Source organism: Staurois parvus, unplaced genomic scaffold, assembly GCF_062004578.1.
Source record: "Staurois parvus isolate SC_StPar_1 unplaced genomic scaffold, SC_StPar_1.0 ptg003068l, whole genome shotgun sequence".
Lineage (NCBI taxonomy): Eukaryota > Metazoa > Chordata > Amphibia > Anura > Ranidae > Staurois > Staurois parvus.
Window position 1 is genome coordinate 51234 of NW_028320864.1, and position 22988 is coordinate 74221.

The 22988-nt window shown below is 51.5% G+C and overlaps 1 protein-coding gene across 1 annotated transcript in view; it reads right to left on the reverse strand.

The window, feature by feature from the left end:
- Positions 1-273: 273 nt before the first annotated feature.
- Positions 274-22988, reverse strand: part of LOC149428640 (uncharacterized) — a 31349-nt gene continuing 8634 nt past the window's right edge. Inside the window, exons 2-7 of the mRNA XM_089667165.1 lie at positions 16333-17723; positions 16173-16246; positions 12281-12417; positions 11952-12067; positions 11731-11862; positions 274-5018 (exon numbers count right to left, since the gene is read on the reverse strand). Of these exons, the coding sequence (XP_089523291.1) occupies positions 4950-5018; positions 11731-11862; positions 11952-12067; positions 12281-12417; positions 16173-16246; positions 16333-17723 (1919 nt within the window). The 3' untranslated portion in view covers positions 274-4949. The remainder of the gene's footprint in view (positions 5019-11730; positions 11863-11951; positions 12068-12280; positions 12418-16172; positions 16247-16332; positions 17724-22988) is intronic.

Sequence of the window (22988 nt, forward strand, 5' to 3'; positions counted from 1 at the left end):
ATCCGACTCATCGTTATATCACAGAGATCCACTTAAAGGGGAACCCCGGAGCACAAAACCAAATATATTCCTCAACATCAGCTGGATGTAAACCCAGATATTACCTTGTAAACGTAGCAGTGACCTCATCACGGGGCGGTGCAGAGAGAAGAGCTGTGGGAGGGGCCCAGCAGGCTCCACCCACTACAGCAGAGGGCGGAGACAAGACCAGTCTTCTGTCCAAGGTGGGCCCTGTGACCCCCCCCCCCCGTCATGTGAATTAATTGGAATCGATTTGTTTAATTTTCTTTATTGAAAATAAATCATTAATAATACAGATATAAATAGATTACTCTGAGGGCGGGGCTAGGCAGCCGGGGGACATCCTGGCCACACCCCTAGGGACCCTCAGATCTGCCTGGGGCCCCTGGAAAAGCAATGCTGTAAATATATGGTCATCAAAGTTGTACAATCTCCTGCAGATCCGACAATCCCGTACTACGAGGATTGGATAGATAACGGGGGTCCTCATATTACGTGAATTTCACGGATTGTACAGTGTATGGTGGGCCGGCAGCTCTCCCTCCCCGACATTCCACCAGATCAGATCTTACAATACGATTGGCCGAGACTTTTTGCATTACAGAAAAAACAAACATAGTAAGGTCAGTAAATGGGAAGTCACGTTGTAGTGTTCCTCGGGGGCGGGGCTTTGGTGCAGGGCTCAGCCTCCTCGGAATGTCGTGTCACCATCAGATCCGCTCACAGACGTCCCGCCGTCTTGGCGTCTGAGCGTTCCGGAAAGCTCCGGATTAGTAACAGTCTGTGTTCCAGGTGAGAGCAGCAGCAGCATGGAGTGCGCAGATAATCCGGCGGCAGCATGGAGTGCGCAGATAATCCGGCGGCAGCATGGAGTGCGCAGATAATCCGGCGGCAGCATGGAGTGCGCAGATAATCCGCCGGCAGCATGGAGTGCGCAGATAATCCGCCGGCAGCATGGAGTGCGCAGATAATCCGCCGGCAGCATGGAGTGCGCAGATAATCCGCCGGCAGCATGGAGTGCGCAGATAATCCGCCATGTACAATAAATAAGGCCTTTGTCAGAGCCGGGCTCAGCGCAGGTGCCGTCATCGAACCGTCACATCGAGCAGACAGCGTCTCTGGAACCGCGCCGACTGCAACCCTCCCCCACCCCCAACCGCCACCATCCCCCCACATTTATATATATACAATGATCAGATACAGAGCAACACAGCCAATGTGCATGGGACGAGACTGAGAGCGGGGCCAATGTGCATGGGATGAGACTGAGAGCGGGGCCAATGTGCATGGGATGAGACTGAGAGCGGAGTCAATGTGCATGGGATGAGACTGAGAGCGGAGTCAATGTGCATGGGACGAGACTGAGAGCGGAGCCAATGTGCATGGGATGAGACTGAGAGCGGGGCCAATGTGCATGGGACGAGACTGAGAGCGGGGCCAATGTGCATGGGACGAGACTGAGAGCGGGGCCAATGTGCATGGGACGAGACTGAGAGCGGGGCCAATGTGCATGGGACGAGACTGAGAGCGGAGCCAATGTGCATGGGACGAGACTGAGAGCGGGGCCAATGTGCATGGGACGAGACTGAGAGCGGAGTCAATGTGCATGGGACGAGACTGAGAGCAAGGCCAATGTGCATGGGACGAGACTGAGAGCGGAGTCAATGTGCATGGGACGAGACTGAGAGCGGAGTCAATGTGCATGGGATGAGACTGAGAGCGGAGCCAATGTGCATGGGATGAGACTGAGAGCGGGGCCAATGTGCATGGGATGAGACTGAGAGCGGAGCCAATGTGCATGGGATGAGACTGAAAGCGGGGCCAATGTGCATGGGACGAGACTGAGAGCGGAGTCAATGTGCATGGGACGAGACTGAGAGCGGGGCCAATGTGCATGGGATGAGACTGAGAGCGGAGTCAATGTGCATGGGATGAGACTGAGAGCGGAGCCAATGTGCATGGGACGAGACTGAGAGCGGAGTCAATGTGCATGGGACGAGACTGAGAGCGGAGCCAATGTGCATGGGATGAGACTGAGAGCGGGGCCAATGTGCATGGGACGAGACTGAGAGCGGGGCCAATGTGCATGGGACGAGACTGAGAGCGGGGCCAATGTGCATGGGACGAGACTGAGAGCGGGGCCAATGTGCATGGGACGAGACTGAGAGCGGAGCCAATGTGCATGGGACGAGACTGAGAGCGGGGCCAATGTGCATGGGACGAGACTGAGAGCGGAGTCAATGTGCATGGGACGAGACTGAGAGCAAGGCCAATGTGCATGGGACGAGACTGAGAGCGGAGTCAATGTGCATGGGACGAGACTGAGAGCGGAGTCAATGTGCATGGGATGAGACTGAGAGCGGAGCCAATGTGCATGGGATGAGACTGAAAGCGGGGCCAATGTGCATGGGATGAGACTGAGAGCGGAGTCAATGTGCATGGGATGAGACTGAAAGCGGGGCCAATGTGCATGGGATGAGACTGAGAGCGGAGTCAATGTGCATGGGACGAGACTGAGAGCGGAGTCAATGTGCATGGGATGAGACTGAGAGCGGAGCCAATGTGCATGGGATGAGACTGAGAGCGGAGCCAATGTGCATGGGACGAGACTGAGAGCGGAGTCAATGTGCATGGGATGAGACTGAGAGCGGGGCCAATGTGCATGGGATGAGACTGAGAGCGGGGCCAATGTGCATGGGATGAGACTGAGAGCGGAGTCAATGTGCATGGGATGAGACTGAGAGCGGAGTCAATGTGCATGGGATGAGACTGAGAGCGGAGCCAATGTGCATGGGACGAGACTGAGAGCGGGGCCAATGTGCATGGGACGAGACTGAGAGCGGAGCCAATGTGCATGGGACGAGACTGAGAGCGGAGTCAATGTGCATGGGATGAGACTGAGAGCGGAGCCAATGTGCATGGGATGAGACTGAGAGCGGGGCCAATGTGCATGGGATGAGACTGAGAGCGGAGTCAATTTGCATGGGACGAGACTGAGAGCGGAGTCAATGTGCATGGGATGAGACTGAGAGCGGGGCCAATGTGCATGGGATGAGACTGAGAGCGGAGTCAATGTGCATGGGACGAGACTGAGAGCGGAGTCAGTGTGGGGTGCATGGGACGAGACTGAGAGCGGAGCCAATGTGGGACATATGTGATCAGACTGAGGACTGGGTGAATGTGGGGTGAATGTGATAAGACCGAGGACTGGGTGAATGTGGGGTGAATGTGATAAGACCGAGGACTGGGTGAATGTGGGGTGAATGTGATCAGACTGAGGACTGGGTGAATGTGGGGTGAATGTGATCAGACTGAGGACTGGGTGAATGTGGGGTGAATGTGAGGTGAATGTGATCAGACTGAGGACTGGGTGAATGTGGGACGTATGTGATCAGACTGAGGACTGGGTGAATGTGATCAGATTGAGGACTGGGTGAATGTGGGGTGAATGTCATCAGACTGAGGACTGGGTGAATGTGGAGTGAATGTCATCAGACTGAGGACTGGGTGAATGTGGAGTGAATGTCATCAAACTGAGGACTGGGTGAATGTGGGGTGAATGTGAGGTGAATGTGATCAGACTGAGGACTGGGTGAATGTGGGACGTATGTGATCAGACTGAGGACTGGGTGAATGTGATCAGATTGAGGACTGGGTGAATGTGGGGTGAATGTCATCAGACTGAGGACTGGGTGAATGTGGAGTGAATGTCATCAAACTGAGGACTGGGTGAATGTGGAGTGAATGTCATCAAACTGAGGACTGGGTGAAAGTGGAAAGACTGAGGACTGGGTGAATGTGGGGTGAATGTCATCAGACTGAGGACTGGGTGAATGTGGAAAGACTGAGGACTGGGTGAATGTGGGGTGAATGTCATCAGACTGAGGACGGGGTGAATGTGGAAAGACTGAGGACTGGGTGAATGTGGGGTGAATGTCATCAGACTGAGGACTGGGTGAATGTGGAAAGACTGAGGACTGGGTGAATGTGGGGTGAATGTCATCAGACTGAGGACTGGGTGAATGTGGAAAGACTGAGGACTGGGTGAATGTGGGGTGAATGTCATCAGACTGAGGACTGGGTGAATGTGGGGTGAATGTCATCAGACTGAGGACGGGGTGAATGTCATCAGACTGAGGACTGGGTGAATGTGGAGTGAATGTCATCAGACTGAGGACTGGGTGAATGTGGGGTGAATGTGGTAAGACGCGGGGAGGAGGATGCACACGTGTGTCTGATATGTTGGGGTCATGCTGGCACTTGTAGTCCCCCAGGCGCTGTCACATTCACCCACGGGGGGGAGGGGAACGTGCGCTCTGACTCAGCACCTCACCGCAATCAGCGCACCGACTGGATGCACATTGGCTGTCAGTTCTATGGAAGCGTTCACATTGACGAGGCACTCCGCCCAAATCTGACATTCAGGGTGGGGGAGGGGTGGGGCACCGGCAGGATTCCTGGATCTTCCGCCATTACAGAGTCTCACTTCTCCAGCTGCATTCCACATACAGGTGATAGTGAGATCCGTAGGCATTGGTTGTGTCAGAGGGGGCGGAGCTGAGAATCAGACACAGGAGCCCCCCCCCCTCATATCGGAGCGCTCTCCCGGTCCCACGGAACGCCCTTGGTTCTCATGCAGGAACAGAGCAGGGAAGGGGTGGCAGCTGAGGGTTACCTCCTGGCGGTTAGAGGCCTGTGGACACTATAGACAGGAAGGAGTGTAGATGTCCCATAGCAGGAATGATATAGCGGGGGGAGTTCCCCTTTAAGCCGAGTTCGCAGGCCTGAGGGCGGGGTCAGAGTTCCGTTTCAGGCGGAGTTCCATAGAAGGAAGAGTTCCCGGAGGAGGAGCCTTGTATCCCCAGTCCTCCACCAATGAAATGTCCCAGCGTCTCTCCAGTCATAGGTCCCTCCCCCGAGGAGCGCTCTCACAGGTTGTCGGTCTCCAGGCCCTGGTTGGAGTAGGAGTATTGGTTCTTGGTTCCATTCCCGGCTGTCTGAAAGAGAAGAAACCAGAACTGTCAGAGGTGCCACCCCAAAAAGAGAACCTGTCACCCCCCCCGAGGCCGGACCCCCCAGAACCAGGAGGCTCACAGAACTCCGCCATGACAGGTCCATCTCACAATCCAGGGGTACCAACACAAATGGGGTCCCCATGGCAGAGATGGTGGGAGGTTGTCCGGAGGAAACCACTGGACAGGCTCCGTGTGATTGGCTGCCTTTACTGGCTCCTCCCACATACAAGGCGGCAATCCAGAGGTTCAATAAGTATTAAATCCGAGGGATGGGCATGACAAGGGGGGGGAGCAGAAGGGGGAGGTGCCTTGGGTGCTTCGGCAGAGAAGAGGGGTGCAAAAAGGGGCGGAACCTGCAACCTATCCTCAAGGGCAGCCGGCCTCACTCCCCAGAGGGGGTCAGTACTAAGAAAGAGGCGTGTCCTCAGCTCTGTCCGACCCACAGATAACTGCCATTGGACAGTGGAGAGAGCAGGATCCCCCTCCCCCCACCAAGTGCTGCGCACCCCCACGCTGCCGCCCCTCCAGACAGCTGGTCATGGAAGTGAAAATTCCCCAGGTGCTCCCTACACGCGTGACCAGACGGGGGCGCTCTCCGGGCAGCCATGCATCTGCACTCAGAAACGCACATTCGCCGCCGTGTGGGGTTCCATTACCGATTCGTGGCGTCACCGCGTGTCTGCTCAGCGACATGTCAGGAAAACACGTGATTTGGCGTGCAGGCCTGGCGGACCGAAGGGCGAAGTTCACGTTACCGACCGCGGGAACCGGCAACAAAAATCGCTTTCCCTTTCTGCACACGCAACAAACTGCATGGCGACGCAGCACTACACGCGTGTGCGGCAGTCCATGGAAAGCGCAGGCGGGGCCACACTGGTGGGTGTGACCCAAGTCCTATGTGACGTCATCGCGTCAGAGCATGTGTGTGCGATCGTCCTCAGTGCCTTGTCAGCGACTTTTATTGTGTCGCCTTAAAATGTAATACAATGCATGAAATTTTCCATGCGTGTTCTATGCATTTTCTGTCCATGTTCTGTGCATTTTCTGTGCGTGTTCTGTGCATTTTCTGTCCATGTTCTGTGCGTGTTCTGTGCATTTTCTGTGCGTGTTCTGTGCGTGTTCTGTGCGTGTTCTGTGCGTGTTCTGTCTGTGTTCTGTGCGTGTTCTGTCTGTGTTCTGTGCGTGTTCTGTGCGTGTTCTGTGCGTGTTCTGTGCGTGTTCTGTGCGTGTTCTGTGCGTGTTCTGTCTGTGTTCTGTCTGTGTTCTGTGCGTGTTCTGTCTGTGTTCTGTGCGTGTTCTGTGCGTGTTCTGTGCGTGTTCTGTGCGTGTTCTGTGCGTGTTCTGTCTGTGTTCTGTCTGTGTTCTGTGCGTGTTCTGTGCGTGTTCTGTGCGTGTTCTGTGCGTGTTCTGTCTGTGTTCTGTCTGTGTTCTGTCTGTGTTCTGTCTGTGTTCTGTGCGTGTTCTGTCTGTGTTCTGTGCGTGTTCTGTCCGTGTTCTGTGCGTGTTCTGTCCGTGTTCTGTGCGTGCTCTGTGCGTGTTCTGTCTGTGTTCTGTCTGTGTTCTGTCTGTGTTCTGTGCGTGTTCTGTCTGTGTTCTGTGCGTGTTCTGTCTGTGTTCTGTGCGTGTTCTGTCCGTGTTCTGTGCGTGCTCTGTGCGTGTTCTGTCTGTGTTCTGTCTGTGTTCTGTCTGTGTTCTGTGCGTGTTCTGTCCGTGTTCTGTGCGTGTTCTGTGCGTGTTCTGTCTGTGTTCTGTCTGTGTTCTGTGCGTGTTCTGTCTGTGTTCTGTGCGTGTTCTGTCCGTGTTCTGTGCGTGTTCTGTCCGTGTTCTGTGCGTGCTCTGTGCGTGTTCTGTCTGTGTTCTGTCTGTGTTCTGTCTGTGTTCTGTGCGTGTTCTGTCCGTGTTCTGTGCGTGTTCTGTGCGTGTTCTGTCTGTGTTCTGTCTGTGTTCTGTGCGTGTTCTGTGCGTGTTCTGTCTGTGTTCTGTGCGTGTTCTGTCCGTGTTCTGTGCGTGCTCTGTACATTTTCTGCCTCCTCGCCATGCCCTGTCTCCATGCAAATGGGAATACGGACATGTGACTTGCGCATATTGGGATTTTAGCACGTTTTCCGTGTGTTTTCCGTGTGTTTTCCGTGTGTTTTCCGTGTGCCGCCATTGTCTCTCTGGTCTGAATCAGTTCGCTCTTTCTATGGTCAGATTGCTGACACTTTGGCGCTGTGGCGGGGGAGGGGCGGGGTTGTGGTGAGTCATTGGCCGCTAATCATTAACTGGCCGCCGCCCACATCAACGCCTTTGTGTAAACCGCAAACATGGCGCGGTCGTGTTTACAAATCAGCGGCGGGGTGATTGTATTTGTTGACACTCTTCTCAGGGTCGTCCATCAATCATCGCCCGTCGGGGGGAGGAGACAGCCGCTCGCGCTCACACGGGAAAGACCGCGAAAATGCGAGCCGAGCGCAAAAATCTGCCATCATTCCAACCGCCTGACTGGGGGCGGGGCTATTTCTATGTTCTAGGGGCCAAAAATGGGAAATGTTACAAGTCGGGGGCGGTTCTGGGGGGGCGGTAATCTGCGACGCACGCATCACTTCCTGTCCGCTGAGCCCATTGGAGGGCCCATCAGTCAGCCCCTCCCAGCCTAACATGGCTCCGTACAGCCGGCAACGACCTCCCACCATAATCATGTCAGGCCATCCGCGTAATCACATGACGTCATCTGCGCAATCACATGACGTCATCCATGCAATCACATGACGTCATCCGCGCAATCACATGACGTCATCCATACAATCACAACGTCATCGATGCAATCACATGACGTCATCTATACAATCACATGACGTCATCCATACAATCACATGACGTCATCGATGCAATCACATGACGTCATCGATGCAATCACATGACGTCATCCATACAATCACATGACGTCATCCATACAATCACATGACGTCATCCATACAATCACATGACGTCATCCATACAATCACATGACGTCATCGATGCAATCACATGACGTCATCCATACAATCACATGACGTCATCCATACAATCACATGACGTCATCCATACAATCACTGGAGATCATCCATACAATCACATGACGTCATCCATACAATCACATGACGTCATCGATGCAATCACATGACGTCATCCATACAATCACTGGAGATCATCCGTACAATCACATGACGCCATCCATGCAATCACATGACATCATCCGTACAATCACATGACGCCATCCATGCAATCACATGACGTCATCGATGCAATCACAGGAGATCATCCATACAATCACGTGACGTCATCCATACAATCACGTGGCGTCATCCATACAATCACGTGGCGTCATCCATACAATCACGTGGCGTCATCCATACAATCACGTGGCGTCATCCATACAATCACATGACGCCATCCATACAATCACATGACGTCATCCATACAATCACATGACGTCATCGATGCAATCACAGGAGATCATTCATACAATCACGTGGCGTCATCCATACAATCACGTGGCGTCATCCATACAATCACGTGACGTCATCCATACAATCACATGACGTCATCCATACAATCACATGACGTCATCCATACAATCACATGACGTCATCGACGCAATCACAGGAGATCATCCATACAATCACATGACGTCATCCATACAATCAAATGACGTCATCGATGCAATCACAGGAGATCATCCATACAATCACGTGACGTCATCCATACAATCACGTGACGTCATCCATACAATCACGTGACGTCATCCATACAATCACGTGGCGTCATCCATACAATCACGTGACGTCATCCATACAATCACATGACGTCATCCATACAATCACATGACGTCATCCATACAATCACATGACGTCATCGATGCAATCACAGGAGACCATCCATACAATCACGTGACGTCATCCATACAATCACATGACGCCATCCATACAATCACGTGGCGTCATCCATACAATCACGTGGCGTCATCCATACAATCACGTGACGTCATCCATACAATCACGTGGCGTCATCCATACAATCACGTGGCGTCATCCATACAATCACGTGGCGTCATCCATACAATCACATGACGCCATCCATACAATCACATGACGTCATCCATACAATCACATGACGTCATCGATGCAATCACAGGAGATCATTCATACAATCACGTGGCGTCATCCATACAATCACATGACGTCATCCATACAATCACGTGACGTCATCCATACAATCACGTGGCGTCATCCATACAATCACGTGGCGTCATCCATACAATCACATGACGTCATCCATACAATCACATGACGTCATCCATACAATCACGTGACGTCATCCATACAATGATAATAAATATGACACAAAGCATCCAATCGTTTTCTCCGGATCATTACCCCTGGAGGGTCCCGGTCATTGTAGGCGGAGCTCACGAATCTCGCCAATTACCGCGTCATCCCCGTCCGCTCGCCGAGCGTTTATTATGCAAACATCAAAATGCAAATCTCACATTCTAATCATCTACAGTTATCCTGCTGGAACCGGTCCGGGAGTGCGGCCAACAAGGACAACGCCAGAGGACATGGGGGGGGAAACATCAGACAGCCGAGCTACCCAGCCGGATATATACTGTGCGTGTATAGAGGGTCAGCTCCTGTGTACAGAGACTGATGGGACTGGGGGGGAGGGGACATTAGAGTGTCAGCTCCTCTGTACAGAGACTGATGTGACCGTGGGGGAGGGGACATTAGAGCGTAAGCTCCTGTGTACAGAGACTGATGGGACTGTGGGGGAGGGGACATTAGAGTGTAAGCTCCTCTGGTACAGAGACTGCTGGGACTGTGGGGGAGGGGACATTAGAGTGTAAGCTCCTCTGGTACAGAGACTGATGGGACTGTGGGGGAGGGGACATTAGAGTGTAAGCTCCTGTGTACAGAGACTGATGGGACTGTGGGGGAGGGGACATTAGAGTGTAAGCTCCTCTGTACAGAGACTGATGGGACTGTGGGGGAGGGGACATTAGAGCGTAAGCTCCTGTGTACAGAGACTGATGGGACTGTGGGGGAGGGGACATTAGAGTGTAAGCTCCTCTGTACAGAGACTGATGGGACTGTGGGGGAGGGGACATTAGAGTGTAAGCTCCTCTGGTACAGAGACTGATGTGACTGTGGGGGAGGGGACATTAGAGTGTAAGCTCCTCTGTACAGAGACTGATGTGACTGTGGGGGAGGGGACATTAGAGTGTAAGCTCCTCTGCAACAGAGACTGATGGGACTGTGGGGGAGGGGACATTAGAGTGTAAGCTCCTGTGTACAGAGACTGATGTGACTGTGGGGGAGGGGACATTAGAGTGTAAGCTCCTGTGTACAGAGACTGATGGGACTGTGGGGGAGGGGACATTAGAGTGTAAGCTCCTCTGTACAGAGACTGATGGGACTGTGGGGGAGGGGACATTAGAGTGTAAGCTCCTCTGTACAGAGACTGATGGGACTGTGGGGGAGGGGACATTAGAGCGTAAGCTCCTGTGTACAGAGACTGATGGGACTGTGGGGGAGGGGACATTAGAGTGTAAGCTCCTCTGTACAGAGACTGATGGGACTGTGGGGGAGGGGACATTAGAGTGTAAGCTCCTCTGGTACAGAGACTGATGTGACTGTGGGGGAGGGGACATTAGAGTGTAAGCTCCTCTGGTACAGAGACTGATGTGACTGTGGGGGAGGGGACATTAGAGCGTAAGCTCCTCTGTACAGAGACTGATGGGACTGTGGGGGAGGGGACATTAGAGTGTAAGCTCCTCTGCAACAGAGACTGATGGGACTGTGGGGGAGGGGACATTAGAGCGTAAGCTCCTCTGTACAGAGACTGATGGGACTGTGGGGGAGGGGACATTAGAGCGTAAGCTCCTCTGTACAGAGACTGATGTGACTGTGGGGGAGGGGACATTAGAGTGTAAGCTCCTCTGGTACAGACTGGTATGATGATGGCGGGTGGTTGGTTGTGGAGTGTTGGGGGCGGTCCCTCTGGTGCACTGTATATTTTCTATACCCCCTCCCCCTCCCTATGCTGGGCTATGGGGTGACTCCGCCAACGTTGACTTTTCTCACCATTTGCAAGTCAAACAGATGCAAATCCCGGGCGGCGGCGGTGATGATGATGAGGATGATGATGAGGATGATGATGATGGTGGTGGCATTGTTGGCGGTCGGGCGTGTTCTCTCATTTGTTGTTCTCATCCGTCTCCTGGACACGGCACATCTCGCCTGTCAATCATTAACCCCGAGGGGGGTGGGAAGGGGCCGGCGTGTGACTGATATGGTGGGAATAACATACAAGAGGAACAAATGCCTCCACACGTCACGTGATCATTCCTCACACACCAGCTGAAAGCTGAAATCAGGCTTGCAGCCACAATGGCCGGTGGTGAGGAGGGAGGAGAGAAGGGATGGTGGGCGTCACCAGTGTGATGTCACTGACAGTCCCAGTAGCAGCCAGTAGGAGGAGTTTTCAGAATTGCAGGCACTGAAGGGTGTCGCCTCCCTCCGTGTAGCACCTCGGGGGCGGGGCTTTCTGTACCTCACATTGAAGTAGGTGCTCTGTGCGGGTTTATCTGTTTGGTTTCAGCACGATTGGGAACGACAGAAGTGAGACTCCACGGCAGGGAGCAGCACTGTATGGAGCCGTCGCCATCACTCACCTCATACTTGTTTGGGGCCACGTAGCGCCCGTGCGTCTGGTACGCCGTGTAGTCGTTCATGGAGTGGTAGGAGCCCCGGCTGGTGAACATGTCCATGTATCCGGAGTTCCTCCGGCGGCAGAGCAGGACGATCTGCGGGAAGAGGAGGAGAATGACTGGAGGAGTCCGGCAATCCGGAGAACATCAGGACCACCACGGCCGGAAGGGACCCGAATACTCACCATGACAACGATGAAGATGAGGAGGAGGAAGAGGAGGACGGAGACCAGGACCAGCAGGGCGATTCCCCACCCCGGCACCGCAGCGGCTGAACTGGATGCGAATGGTGAGGTGCTGGCTGTGGGGAGGAAGGAGAGAAGATGATTGGATGGAGAAACCAGACCTGACCTCATACAACCAATGAGGAGAGGATGACCCACCACTTCCTGTCCTGGTGACACCCTGTGTATAGGGATGTGACGGGGTCACCGCCAGGTATGGAAATGGCTGTTCTTCCCCTCCCCCACCCAGAACTCACCTGGGCACCAGGATTCAGGCTGCGGTCACTTACCTTGTACGCTGTCTATCCGCAGACCATTCAGCTCATTGCTGCTGCCGGAGAGCGCCCTCGTCAGGGTGTCCTGCACATTGACCGCAGTCTCCACCCCTCGGAATTGGGCCTGGGTGTCGGCATTGATGGACCCAGGGCTGCAAGGAGGATGACAAGGCATGACACCGAGTATCTGCAGAGCATCTAAGGAGCATCTAAGGAGTATCTAAGGAGCATTTAAGGAGCATCTAAGGAGCATCTGAGGAGTATATGAGGAGCATCTGCAGAGTATCTAAGGAGCATCTAAGGAGCATCTAAGGAGCATCTGCAGAGTATCTAGGGAGCATCTAAGGAGCATCTAAGGAGCATCTAAGGAGCATCTAAGGAGTATCTGAGGAGCATCTGAGGAGCATATGAGGAGCATCTAAGGAGTATCTAAGGAGCATCTAAGGAGCATCTGCAGAGTATCTAAGGAGCATCTGCAGAGTATCTAAGGAGTATCTAAGGAGCATCTAAGGAGTATCTAAGGAGCATCTAAGGAGCATCTAAGGAGTAACTAAGGAGTATCTACAGAGAATCTACAGAATCTACAGAATCTACAGAGAATCTACAGAATCTACAGAATCTACAGAGAATCTACAGAGAATCTACAGAGAATCTACAGAATCTACAGAGAATCTACAGAATCTACAGAGAATCTACAGAGAATCTACAGAATCTACAGAGAATCTACAGAATCTACAGAGAATCTACAGAATCTACAGAGAATCTACAGAATCTACAGAATCTACAGCGAATCTACAGAATCTACAGAGAATCTACAGAATCTACAGAGAATCTACAGAGAATCTACAGAGAATCTACAGAATCTACAGAATCTACAGAGAATCAACAGAATCTACAGAATCTACAGAGAATCTACAGAATCTACAGAATCTACAGAGAATCTACAGAATCTACAGAGAATCTACAGAATCTACAGAATCTACAGAGAATCTACAGAATCTACAGAGAATCTACAGAATCTATAGAGAATCTACAGAATCTACAGAGAATCTACAGAGAAACTACAGAGAATCTACAGAGAATCTACAGAGAATCTACAGAATCTACAGAATCTACAGAATCTACAGAGAATCTACAGAGAATCTACAGAATCTACAGAATCTACAGAATCTACAGAGAATCTACAGAGAATCTACAGAATCTACAGAATCTACAGAGAATCTACAGAGAATCTACAGAATCTACAGAGAATCTACAGAGAATCTACAGAACCTACAGAGAATCTACAGAATCTACAGAATCTACAGAATCTACAGAGAATCTACAGAATCTACAGAGAATCTACAGAGAATCTACAGAATCTACAGAGAATCTACAGAATCTACAGAATCTACAGAGAATCTACAGAATCTACAGAATCTACAGAGAATCTACAGAATCTGCAGAGAATCTACAGAGAATCTAGAGAATCTACAGAGAATCTACAGAATCTACAGAGAATCTACAGAGAATCTACAGAATCTACAGAGAATCTACAGAATCTACAGAATCTACAGAGAATATACAGAGAATCTACAGAACCTGCAGAGAATCTACAGAATCTACAGAATCTACAGAGAATCTAGAGAATCTACAGAGAATCTAGAGAATCTACAGAGAATCTAGAGAATCTACAGAGAATCTACAGAATCTACAGAGAATCTACAGAGAATCTACGGAATCTACAGAGAATCTACAGAATCTACAGAGAATCTACAGAACCTACAGAGAATCTACAGAGAATCTAAAGAATCTACAGAGAATCTACAGAGAATCTACAGAATCTACAGAGAATCTACAGAATCTACAGAATCTACAGAGAATCTACAGAATCTACAGAGAATCTACAGAATCTACAGAGAATCTACAGAATCTACAGAATCTACAGAGAATCTACAGAATCTACAGAATCTACAGAGGATCTAGAGAATCTACAGAGAATCTACAGAATCTACAGAGAATCTACAGAATCTACAGAATCTACAGAGAATCTACAGAATCTACAGAATTTACAGAGAATCTACAGAGAATCTACAGAATCTACAGAGAATCTACAGAATCTACAGAATCTACAGAGAATCTACAGAGAATCTACAGAGAATCTACAGAATCTACAGAATCTACAGAGAATCTACAGAGAATCTACAGAGAATCTACAGAATCTACAGAGAATCTACAGAATCTACAGAATCTACAGAGAATCTACAGAGAATCTACAGAATCTACAGAGAATCTACAGAGAATCTACAGAATCTACAGAATCTACAGAGAATCTACAGAATCTACAGAATCTACAGAGAATCTACAGAATCTACAGAATCTACAGAATCTACAGAGAATCTACAGAATCTACAGAATCTACAGAGAATCTACAGAGAATCTACAGAGAAACAACAGAGAATCTACAGAATCTACAGAATCTACAGAGAATCTACAGAATCTACAGAGAATCTACAGAATCTACAGTTTCCACGGAGTATATACATTGTACACACAGTACATCCACGGCGAATATACATTGTACACGCAATACATCCACGGAGTATATACATTGTACACGCAGTACATCCACGGAGTATATACACTGTACACGCAGTACATCCACGGAGAATATACATTGTACACGGAGTATATACATTGCACACGCAGTACATGCATGGAGTATATACATTGTACACAGTACATCCACGGATATATACATTGTACACGCAGTACATCCACGGATATATACATTGTACACGCAGTACATCCACAGAGTATACACATTGTACACGCAGTACATCCACGGAGTATATACATTGTACACGCAGTACATCCACGTAGTATATACATTGTACACGCAGTACATCCATGGAGTATATACATTGTACACGCAGTACATCCACGGATATATACATTGTACACGCAGTACATCCACGGAGTATACACATTGTACACGCAGTACATCCACGGAGTATATACATTGTACACGCAGTACATCCACGTAGTATATACATTGTACACGCAGTACATCCATGGAGTATATACATTGTACACGCAGTACATCCACGGATATATACATTGTACACGCAGTACATCCACGGAGTATACACATTGTACACGCAGTACATCCACGTAGTATATACATTGTACACGCAGTACATCCACGGATATATACATTGTACACGCAGTACATCCACGGAGTATACACATTGTACACGCAGTACATCCACGGAGTATATACATTGTACACGCAGTACATCCACGTAGTATATACATTGTACACGCAGTACATCCACGGAGTATATACATTGTACAAACAGTACATCCACGGAGTATATACATTGTACACACAGTACATCCACGGAGTATATACATTGTACACGCAGTACATCCATGGAGTATATACATTGTACACGCAGTACATCCATGGAGTATACACATTGTACACGCAGTACATCCACGGAGTATACACATTGTACACGCAGTACATCCACGGAGTATATACATTGTACAAACAGTACATCCACGGAGTATATACATTGTACACGCAGTACATCCACGGAGTATATACATTGTACACGCAGTACATCCACGGAGTATATACATTGTACACGCAGTACATCCACGGAGTATATACATTGTACACGCAGTACATCCACGGAGTATATACACTGTACACGCAGTACATCCACGGAGTATCTACACTGTATGGAAGTTCGATCTCCATTGTTTAGTCTTTGTATAGATAAGGGGGATACCTGATAAGATAGCAGACTACCTCCCCTGGAAACCTCGTCACCCTGGACCTCTGCCTACGTGGCCTATCCTCTAATCCTCCTTTGCCACTCGTCTGTCTGTACAAAAGTTGTGTAAATTCATTACTAACCTGAATGTCAGAATTAATACACCGAGGTAGGTGCCACGGGTCGAGCAGGCGGAGCAGTTATACACATTGTTAAACTGTAAAGAATGCAAACAAAAGATTAGATGATGCCCAGAGGATGGTGGGAGGACAATATACATTCGTGGCCAGACAAATCCCTCACCAGCTGTTGGATCCTGGTCTGCAGGTCCAGGAAGAGGGTGGAGGTGGGATCATTGAGGACGGTGGAATACTCCACGTTGGTGATGTGCAGCCTCATGTAGATAGTAGTGATGAGCTGACTTGTGGTCTGTACCACAGTGGTGCTGGGTGCTGTGGCCACGCTTGTGTTTTGAGCTGTGGTTGATCCTGTGACATTTGAAGTTGCTGTGGATGTCACGGTACTTGCAGTGCTTTGAGTATTTGAAGTATTATTGGTAGAGTTTCCATTACTTGCTGCGGTTGTGCCCGTGGCATGTGGTGCAGCTGTAGTACCATTTGCGGTACTTGCGTTACTTGCTGCAGTTGTGTCCGTGGCATGTGGTGCAGCTGTAGTACCATTTGCGGTACTTGCGTTACTTGCTGCGGTTGTGTCCGTGGCATGTGGTGCAGCTGTAGTACCATTTGCGGTACTTGCGTTACTTGCTGCGGTTGTGTCCGTGGCATGTGGTGCAGCAGTGGTACTATTTGCTGTACTTGCGGTACTTGCTGCGGTTGTGTCCGTGGCATGTGGTGCAGCAATGGTACTATTTGCGGTACTTGCTGCGGTTGTGTCCGTGGCATGTGGTGCAGCTGTAGTACCATTTGCGGTACTTGCGGTACTTGCTGCGGTTGTGTCCGTGGCATGTGGTGCAGCTGTAGTACCATTTGCGGTACTTGCGTTACTTGCTGCGGTTGTGTCCGTGGCATGTGGTGCAGCGGTAGTACTATTTGCGTTACTTGCGTTACTTGCTGCGGTTGTGTCCGTGGCATGTGGTGCAGCGGTAGTACTATTTGCAGTACTTGCGTTACTTGCTGCGGTTGTGTCCGTGGCATGTGGTGCAGCGGTAGTACTATTTGCGGTACTTGCATTACTTGCTGCGGTTGTGTCCGTGGCATGTGGTGCAGCGGTAGTACTATTTGCGTTACTTGCGTTACTTGCTGCGGTTGTGTCCGTGGCATGTGGTGCAGCTGTAGTACCATTTGCGGTACTTGCGGTACTTGCTGCGGTTGTGTCCGTGGCATGTGGTGCAGCGGTAGTACTATTTGCAGTACTTGCGTTACTTGCTGCGGTTGTGTCCGTGGCATGTGGTGCCACGGTAGTACTATTTGCAGTACTTGCGTTACTTGCTGCGGTTGTGTCCGTGACATGCGGTGCAGCGGTAGTACTATTTGCGGTACTTGCTGCGGTTGTGTCCGTGGCATGTGGTGCAGCGGTAGTACTGTTTGCAGTACTTGCGTTACTTGCTGCGGTTATGTCCGTGGCATGTGGTGCAGCTGTAGTACTATTTGCGGTACTTGCTGCGGTTGTGTCCGTGGCATTTGGTGCCGTGGTAGTAGTATTAGTGGTGCCAACGCTGATCTCTGCCCCGACCACTAAAAGAGAAAATCAGAAATTATAACAGAACTAATCCCACCACATGGAAAACGTACCACTAATAGTGCAGTGTGAGCCGTACTGCGCCACGGTATGTGTCAGCGCTATATCAATGTATAATAGGAATGGAATGTGTAGGTCTCCGTGTCTCTGTCCTCTCCGTGGCTCTGTCCTCTCCGTGGCTCTGTCCTCTCCGTGGCTCTGTCCTCTCCGTGGCTCTGTCCTTTCCAATGCTCTGTCCTCTCCAATGCTCTGTCCTCTCCGTGGCTCTGTCCTCTCCGAGGCTCTGTCCTCTCCGAGGCTCTGTCCTCTCCGTGGATCTTTCCTCCCCGTTGCTCTGTCCTCTCCGTGGCTCTCTCCTCTCCATTGTTTCGTATTATTACTATTGGAGGAATGCCCCCTCCCCCTCTGTGAACTCCTCTCACCCCCGTGGTCTGTAGTTGGGTGGAGGTGACTCTTCCTCGGGGCGCAGAGTCTGATGCCAAAACACACAGGTTGGCATGCAGAGGAGTTACAGAGCAGAACACGGGACACGTGGAGGGAGGAGGAGAGCGCAGAGACGGCAGAGTCCGGGGAGGAGAGAGCAGAGACGGCAGAGTCCGGGGAGGAGAGAGCAGAGACGGCAGAGTCCGGGGAGGAGAGAGCAGAGACGGCAGAGTCCAGGGAGGAGAAAGCAGAGACAGCAGAGTCCAGGGGGGAGAGAGCAGAGACGGCAGAGTCCAGGGGGGAGAGAGCAGAGACGGCAGAGTCCGGGGAGGAGAGAGCAGAGACGCAGATCCGGGGGGTAGAGAGCAGAGATGGCAGAGTCCGGGGAGGAGAGAGCAGAGACGGCAGAGTCCAGGGAGGAGAGAGCAGAGATGGCAGAGTCCGGGGAGGAGAGAGCAGAGACGGCAGAGTCCAGGGGGGAGAGAGCAGAGACGGCAGAGTCCGGGGGAGAAGAGAGTAGAGACTGCAGAGTCCGGGGAGGAGAGAGCAGAGACGGCAGAGTCCAGGGGGGAGAGAGCAGAGACGGCAGAGTCCAGGGGGGAGAGAGCAGAGACAGCAGAGTCCAGGGAGGAGAAAGCAGAGACGGCAGAGTCCAGGGGGGAGAGAGCAGAGACGGCAGAGTCCAGGGGGGAGAGAGCAGAGACGGGAGAGTCCAGGGGGGAGAGAGCAGAGACGGCAGAGTCCGGGGGGGAGAGAGCAGAGACGGCAGAGTCCGGGGGGGAGAGAGCAGAGACGGCAGAGTCCAGGGGGGAGAGAGCAGAGACGGCAGAGTCCAGGGAGGAGAGAGCAGAGACGGCAGAGTCCGGGGGAGGAGAGAGCAGAGACGGCTGAGTCCGGGGGAGGAGAGAGCAGAGACGGCAGAGTCCGGGGGAGGAGAGAGCAGAGACGGCAGAGTCCGGGGAGGAGAGAGCAGAGACGGCAGAGTCCGGGGGGGAGAGAGCAGAGACGGCAGAGTCCGGGGGGGAGAGAGCAGAGACGGCAGAGTCCGGGGGGGAGAGAGCAGAGACGGCAGAGTCCAGGGGGGAGAGAGCAGAGACGGCAGAGTCCGGGGGGGAGAGAGCAGAGACGGCAGAGTCCAGGGGGGAGAGAGCAGAGACGGCAGAGTCCGGGGAGGAGAGAGCAGAGACGGCAGAGTCCAGGGAGGAGAGAGCAGAGACGGCAGAGTCCGGGGGAGGAGAGAGCAGAGACGGCAGAGTCCGGGGGAGGAGAGAGCGGAGACGGCAGAGTCCGGGGGAGGAGAGAGCGGAGACGGCAGAGTCCGGGGGAGGAGAGAGCGGAGACGGCAGAGTCCGGGGGAGGAGAGAGCGGAGACGGCAGAGTCCGGGGAGGAGAGAGCAGAGACGGCAGAGTCCGGGGGGGAGAGAGCAGAGACGGCAGAGTCCGGGGGGGAGAGAGCAGAGACGGCAGAGTCCGGGGGAGAGAGAGCAGAGACGGCAGAGTCCGGGGGAGGAGAGAGCAGAGACGGCAGAGTCCGGGGGAGGAGAGAGCAGAGACGGCAGAGTCCGGGGGAGGAGAGAGCAGAGACGGCAGAGTCCGGGGGAGGAGAGCGCAGAGACGGCAGAGTCCGGGGGAGGAGAGCGCAGAGACGGCAGAGTCCGGGGGGGAGAGAGCAGAGACGGCAGAGTCCGGGGAGGAGAGAGCAGAGACGGCAGAGTCCAGGGGGGAGAGCGCAGAGACGGCAGAGTCCGGGGAGGAGAGAGCAGAGACGGCAGAGTCCGAGGAGGAGAGAGCAGAGACGGCAGAGTCCGGGGAGGAGAGAGCAGAGACTGCAGAGTCCGGGGAGGAGAGAGCAGAGACGGCAGAGTCCGGGGACGAGAGGGCAGAGACGGCAGAGTCTGGGGAGGAGAGCAGAGACGGCAGAGTCCGGGGAGGAGAGAGCAGAGACGGCAGAGTCCGGGGGAGGAGAGAGCAGAGACGGCAGAGTCCGGGGGGGAGAGAGCAGAGTCCAGGGGGGAGAGAGCAGAGACGGCAGAGTCCGGGGGAGGACAGAGCAGAGCCGGCAGAGTCCAGGGGGGAGAGAGCAGAGACGGCAGAGTCCGGGGGAGGAGAGCGCAGAGACGGCAGAGTCCAGGGAGGAGTGAGCAGAGACGGCAGAGTCCAGGGAGGAGTGAGCAGAGACGGCAGAGTCTGGGGAGGAGAGAGCAGAGACTTCCAAATGATTCTGCGGCTCTGTAGTGGATGATGAGTGCACAGTCCATCAGTTCCAATCCCAACTCCAACAATTCCCCTTCCAAATATTCTACAGTTTGGACGTCCCGATGATCCCCAGTAGATGAACAGTTCCCAAAATATCATTCAACTAACCCTTCATTGACCAATAATCTGTCCACCAATCATCTCTCCACCAATCATCTGTCCACCAATGATCTGTCCACCAATCATCTCTCCACCAATCATCTCTCCACCAATCATCTGTCCACCAATCATCTCCCCACCAATAATCTCTTCACCGTCGATCTCTCCACTAATAATCTCCCCACCAGTAATCGCTCCACCAATGATCTCTCCACCAATGACCTGTCCACCAATGACCTGTCCACCAATGACCTGTCCACCAATGACCCGTCCACCAATGATCTGTCCACCAATGGTCTGTCCACCAATAATCTCTCCACCATTGATCTCTCGACTAATGATTTCTCCACCAATGATGTCATCACCAATAATTTCCACCAATGATTTCCAAAGCAAAAATCTCTCCACCAATGATCTATCCACCAGTGATCTCTCCTCCAATGGTCTCCCCACCAATGGTCTCCCTACCAATAATCTCTTCACCAATGGTCTGTCCACCAATAATCTCTCCACCAATGATCTCTCCACCAATGATCTCTCCACCAATGATCTCTCCACCAATGGTCTCTCCACCAATGATCTCTCCACCAATGGTCTCTCCACCAATGGTCTCTCCACCAATGGTCTCTCCACCAATGGTCTCTCCACCAATGATCTCTCCACCAATGGTCTCTCCACCAATGGTCTCTCCACCAATGATCTCTCCACCAATGGTCTCTCCACCAATGATCTCTCCACCAATGATCTCTCCACCAATGATCTCTCCACCAATGGTCTCTCCACCAATGATCTCTCCACCAATGGTCTCTCCACCAATGGTCTCTCCACCAATGGTCTCTCCACCAATGGTCCCATATTAATAAAGTGGAGGGTGGTGGTTTCTCCACTTCCACATGAAATATGATGTCAGATTATTCCACTCATCGGGACAATCATTTCCTCATAGGGGACAATAATGTTCCTGTTCACAAAGTTTTCCACCATTTTTCCTCTGGGAATTTCCGCCATCATTTCCACTGCTGGGAGACGGGACAAGGACCGTCCTTCAGGCCGAATTCTTCCGACCTGGTTTCATTTTTTGTCTCATTCTTCCACCTCAGACCTCCGTAATGGGGGACATTTGGCAGTAAAACAGTAGAAAGGGCGGTCACGTGGCGCAGATACTCTATGAAGGACACACCGGATGTATGAGGCTCCTCTACCACATAGGGAGGCCACGCCCCCACACACATACAAGAATTTATCCATTTATTCTATCTGTGATATAAGTTCTTCACCCATCCCCAGGGGCGGACTGACCATTTGGAAACTCGGGCACTGCCCGAGGGCCTGGGGTCAGTAGGGGGCCCCATGAGATGCCCCTGGTACCTTTTTCATAGGCTTTTTTGAGTTTGGGCAAGGACACAGGGGCCCCATGATCCCCTATTGCCCGGGGCCCCATGAATTGTCAGTCTGCCCATCCCCCACCACCCCCCATCCAAAACTGAAGACAAGCTTTTGGCCAGAGTTGGGCCTTGGCACTGCCTGATTGTTATAGATCTATGGACGGTTCCACCTCCGGGACAAAGGTTTACGGAGAATTCTATAGATTGTTCCTCTTTGGATTCCGGAGGACATAATAATAACATAGAAACAGAAGAGCCGGGGACGGGGCGGGAAGTCACCTGACAGGCAAATCTGATCATCAACTACAAAAACAATGAGAAGGATCTGATTCCGGGGTGTACAGAACGTTCTGAGCAGGAGGTGACATCAGAGAAAGGACATCAGACACATCCCAGCCAGAAATGTCATAGAATATTCCAACCAGAAAATGACATTCTAGAAGAACACGGTCGTAGAACAATCTGACCAAAAAACAACATTACAGAACGTTCTACAGAGATATCGTCACGTCAATCTAGCCAGAAGACAACGTTACAGGAACTTCTACAGAGACATCCTCATAGAAAAATCTAACTAGAGGACGACTCTGCAGAACCTTCTATGGAGAACATCATCATAGAACAATCTGCAGAACCTTCTATAGAGAACATCATCATAGAACAATCTAGCTGGAAGTCAACATTACGGGAATTTCTACAGAGATATCGTCACGTCAATCTAGCCAGAAGACAACGTTACAGGAACTTCTACAGAGACATCCTCATAGAAAAATCTAACTAGAGGACGACTCTGCAGAACCTTCTATGGAGAACATCATCATAGAACAATCTGCAGAACCTTCTATAGAAAACATCATCATAGAACAATCAAGCTGGAAGACAACATTACAGGAACTTCTACAGAGACATCCTCATAGAAAAATCTAACTAGAGGATGACTCTGCAGAACCTTCTATAGAGAACATCATCATAGAACAATCTAGCCAGAAGACAACGTTACAGGAACTTCTACAGAGACATCCTCATAGAAAAATCTAACTAGAGGGTGACTCTGCAGAACCTTCTATGGAGAACATCATCATAGAACAATCTGCAGAA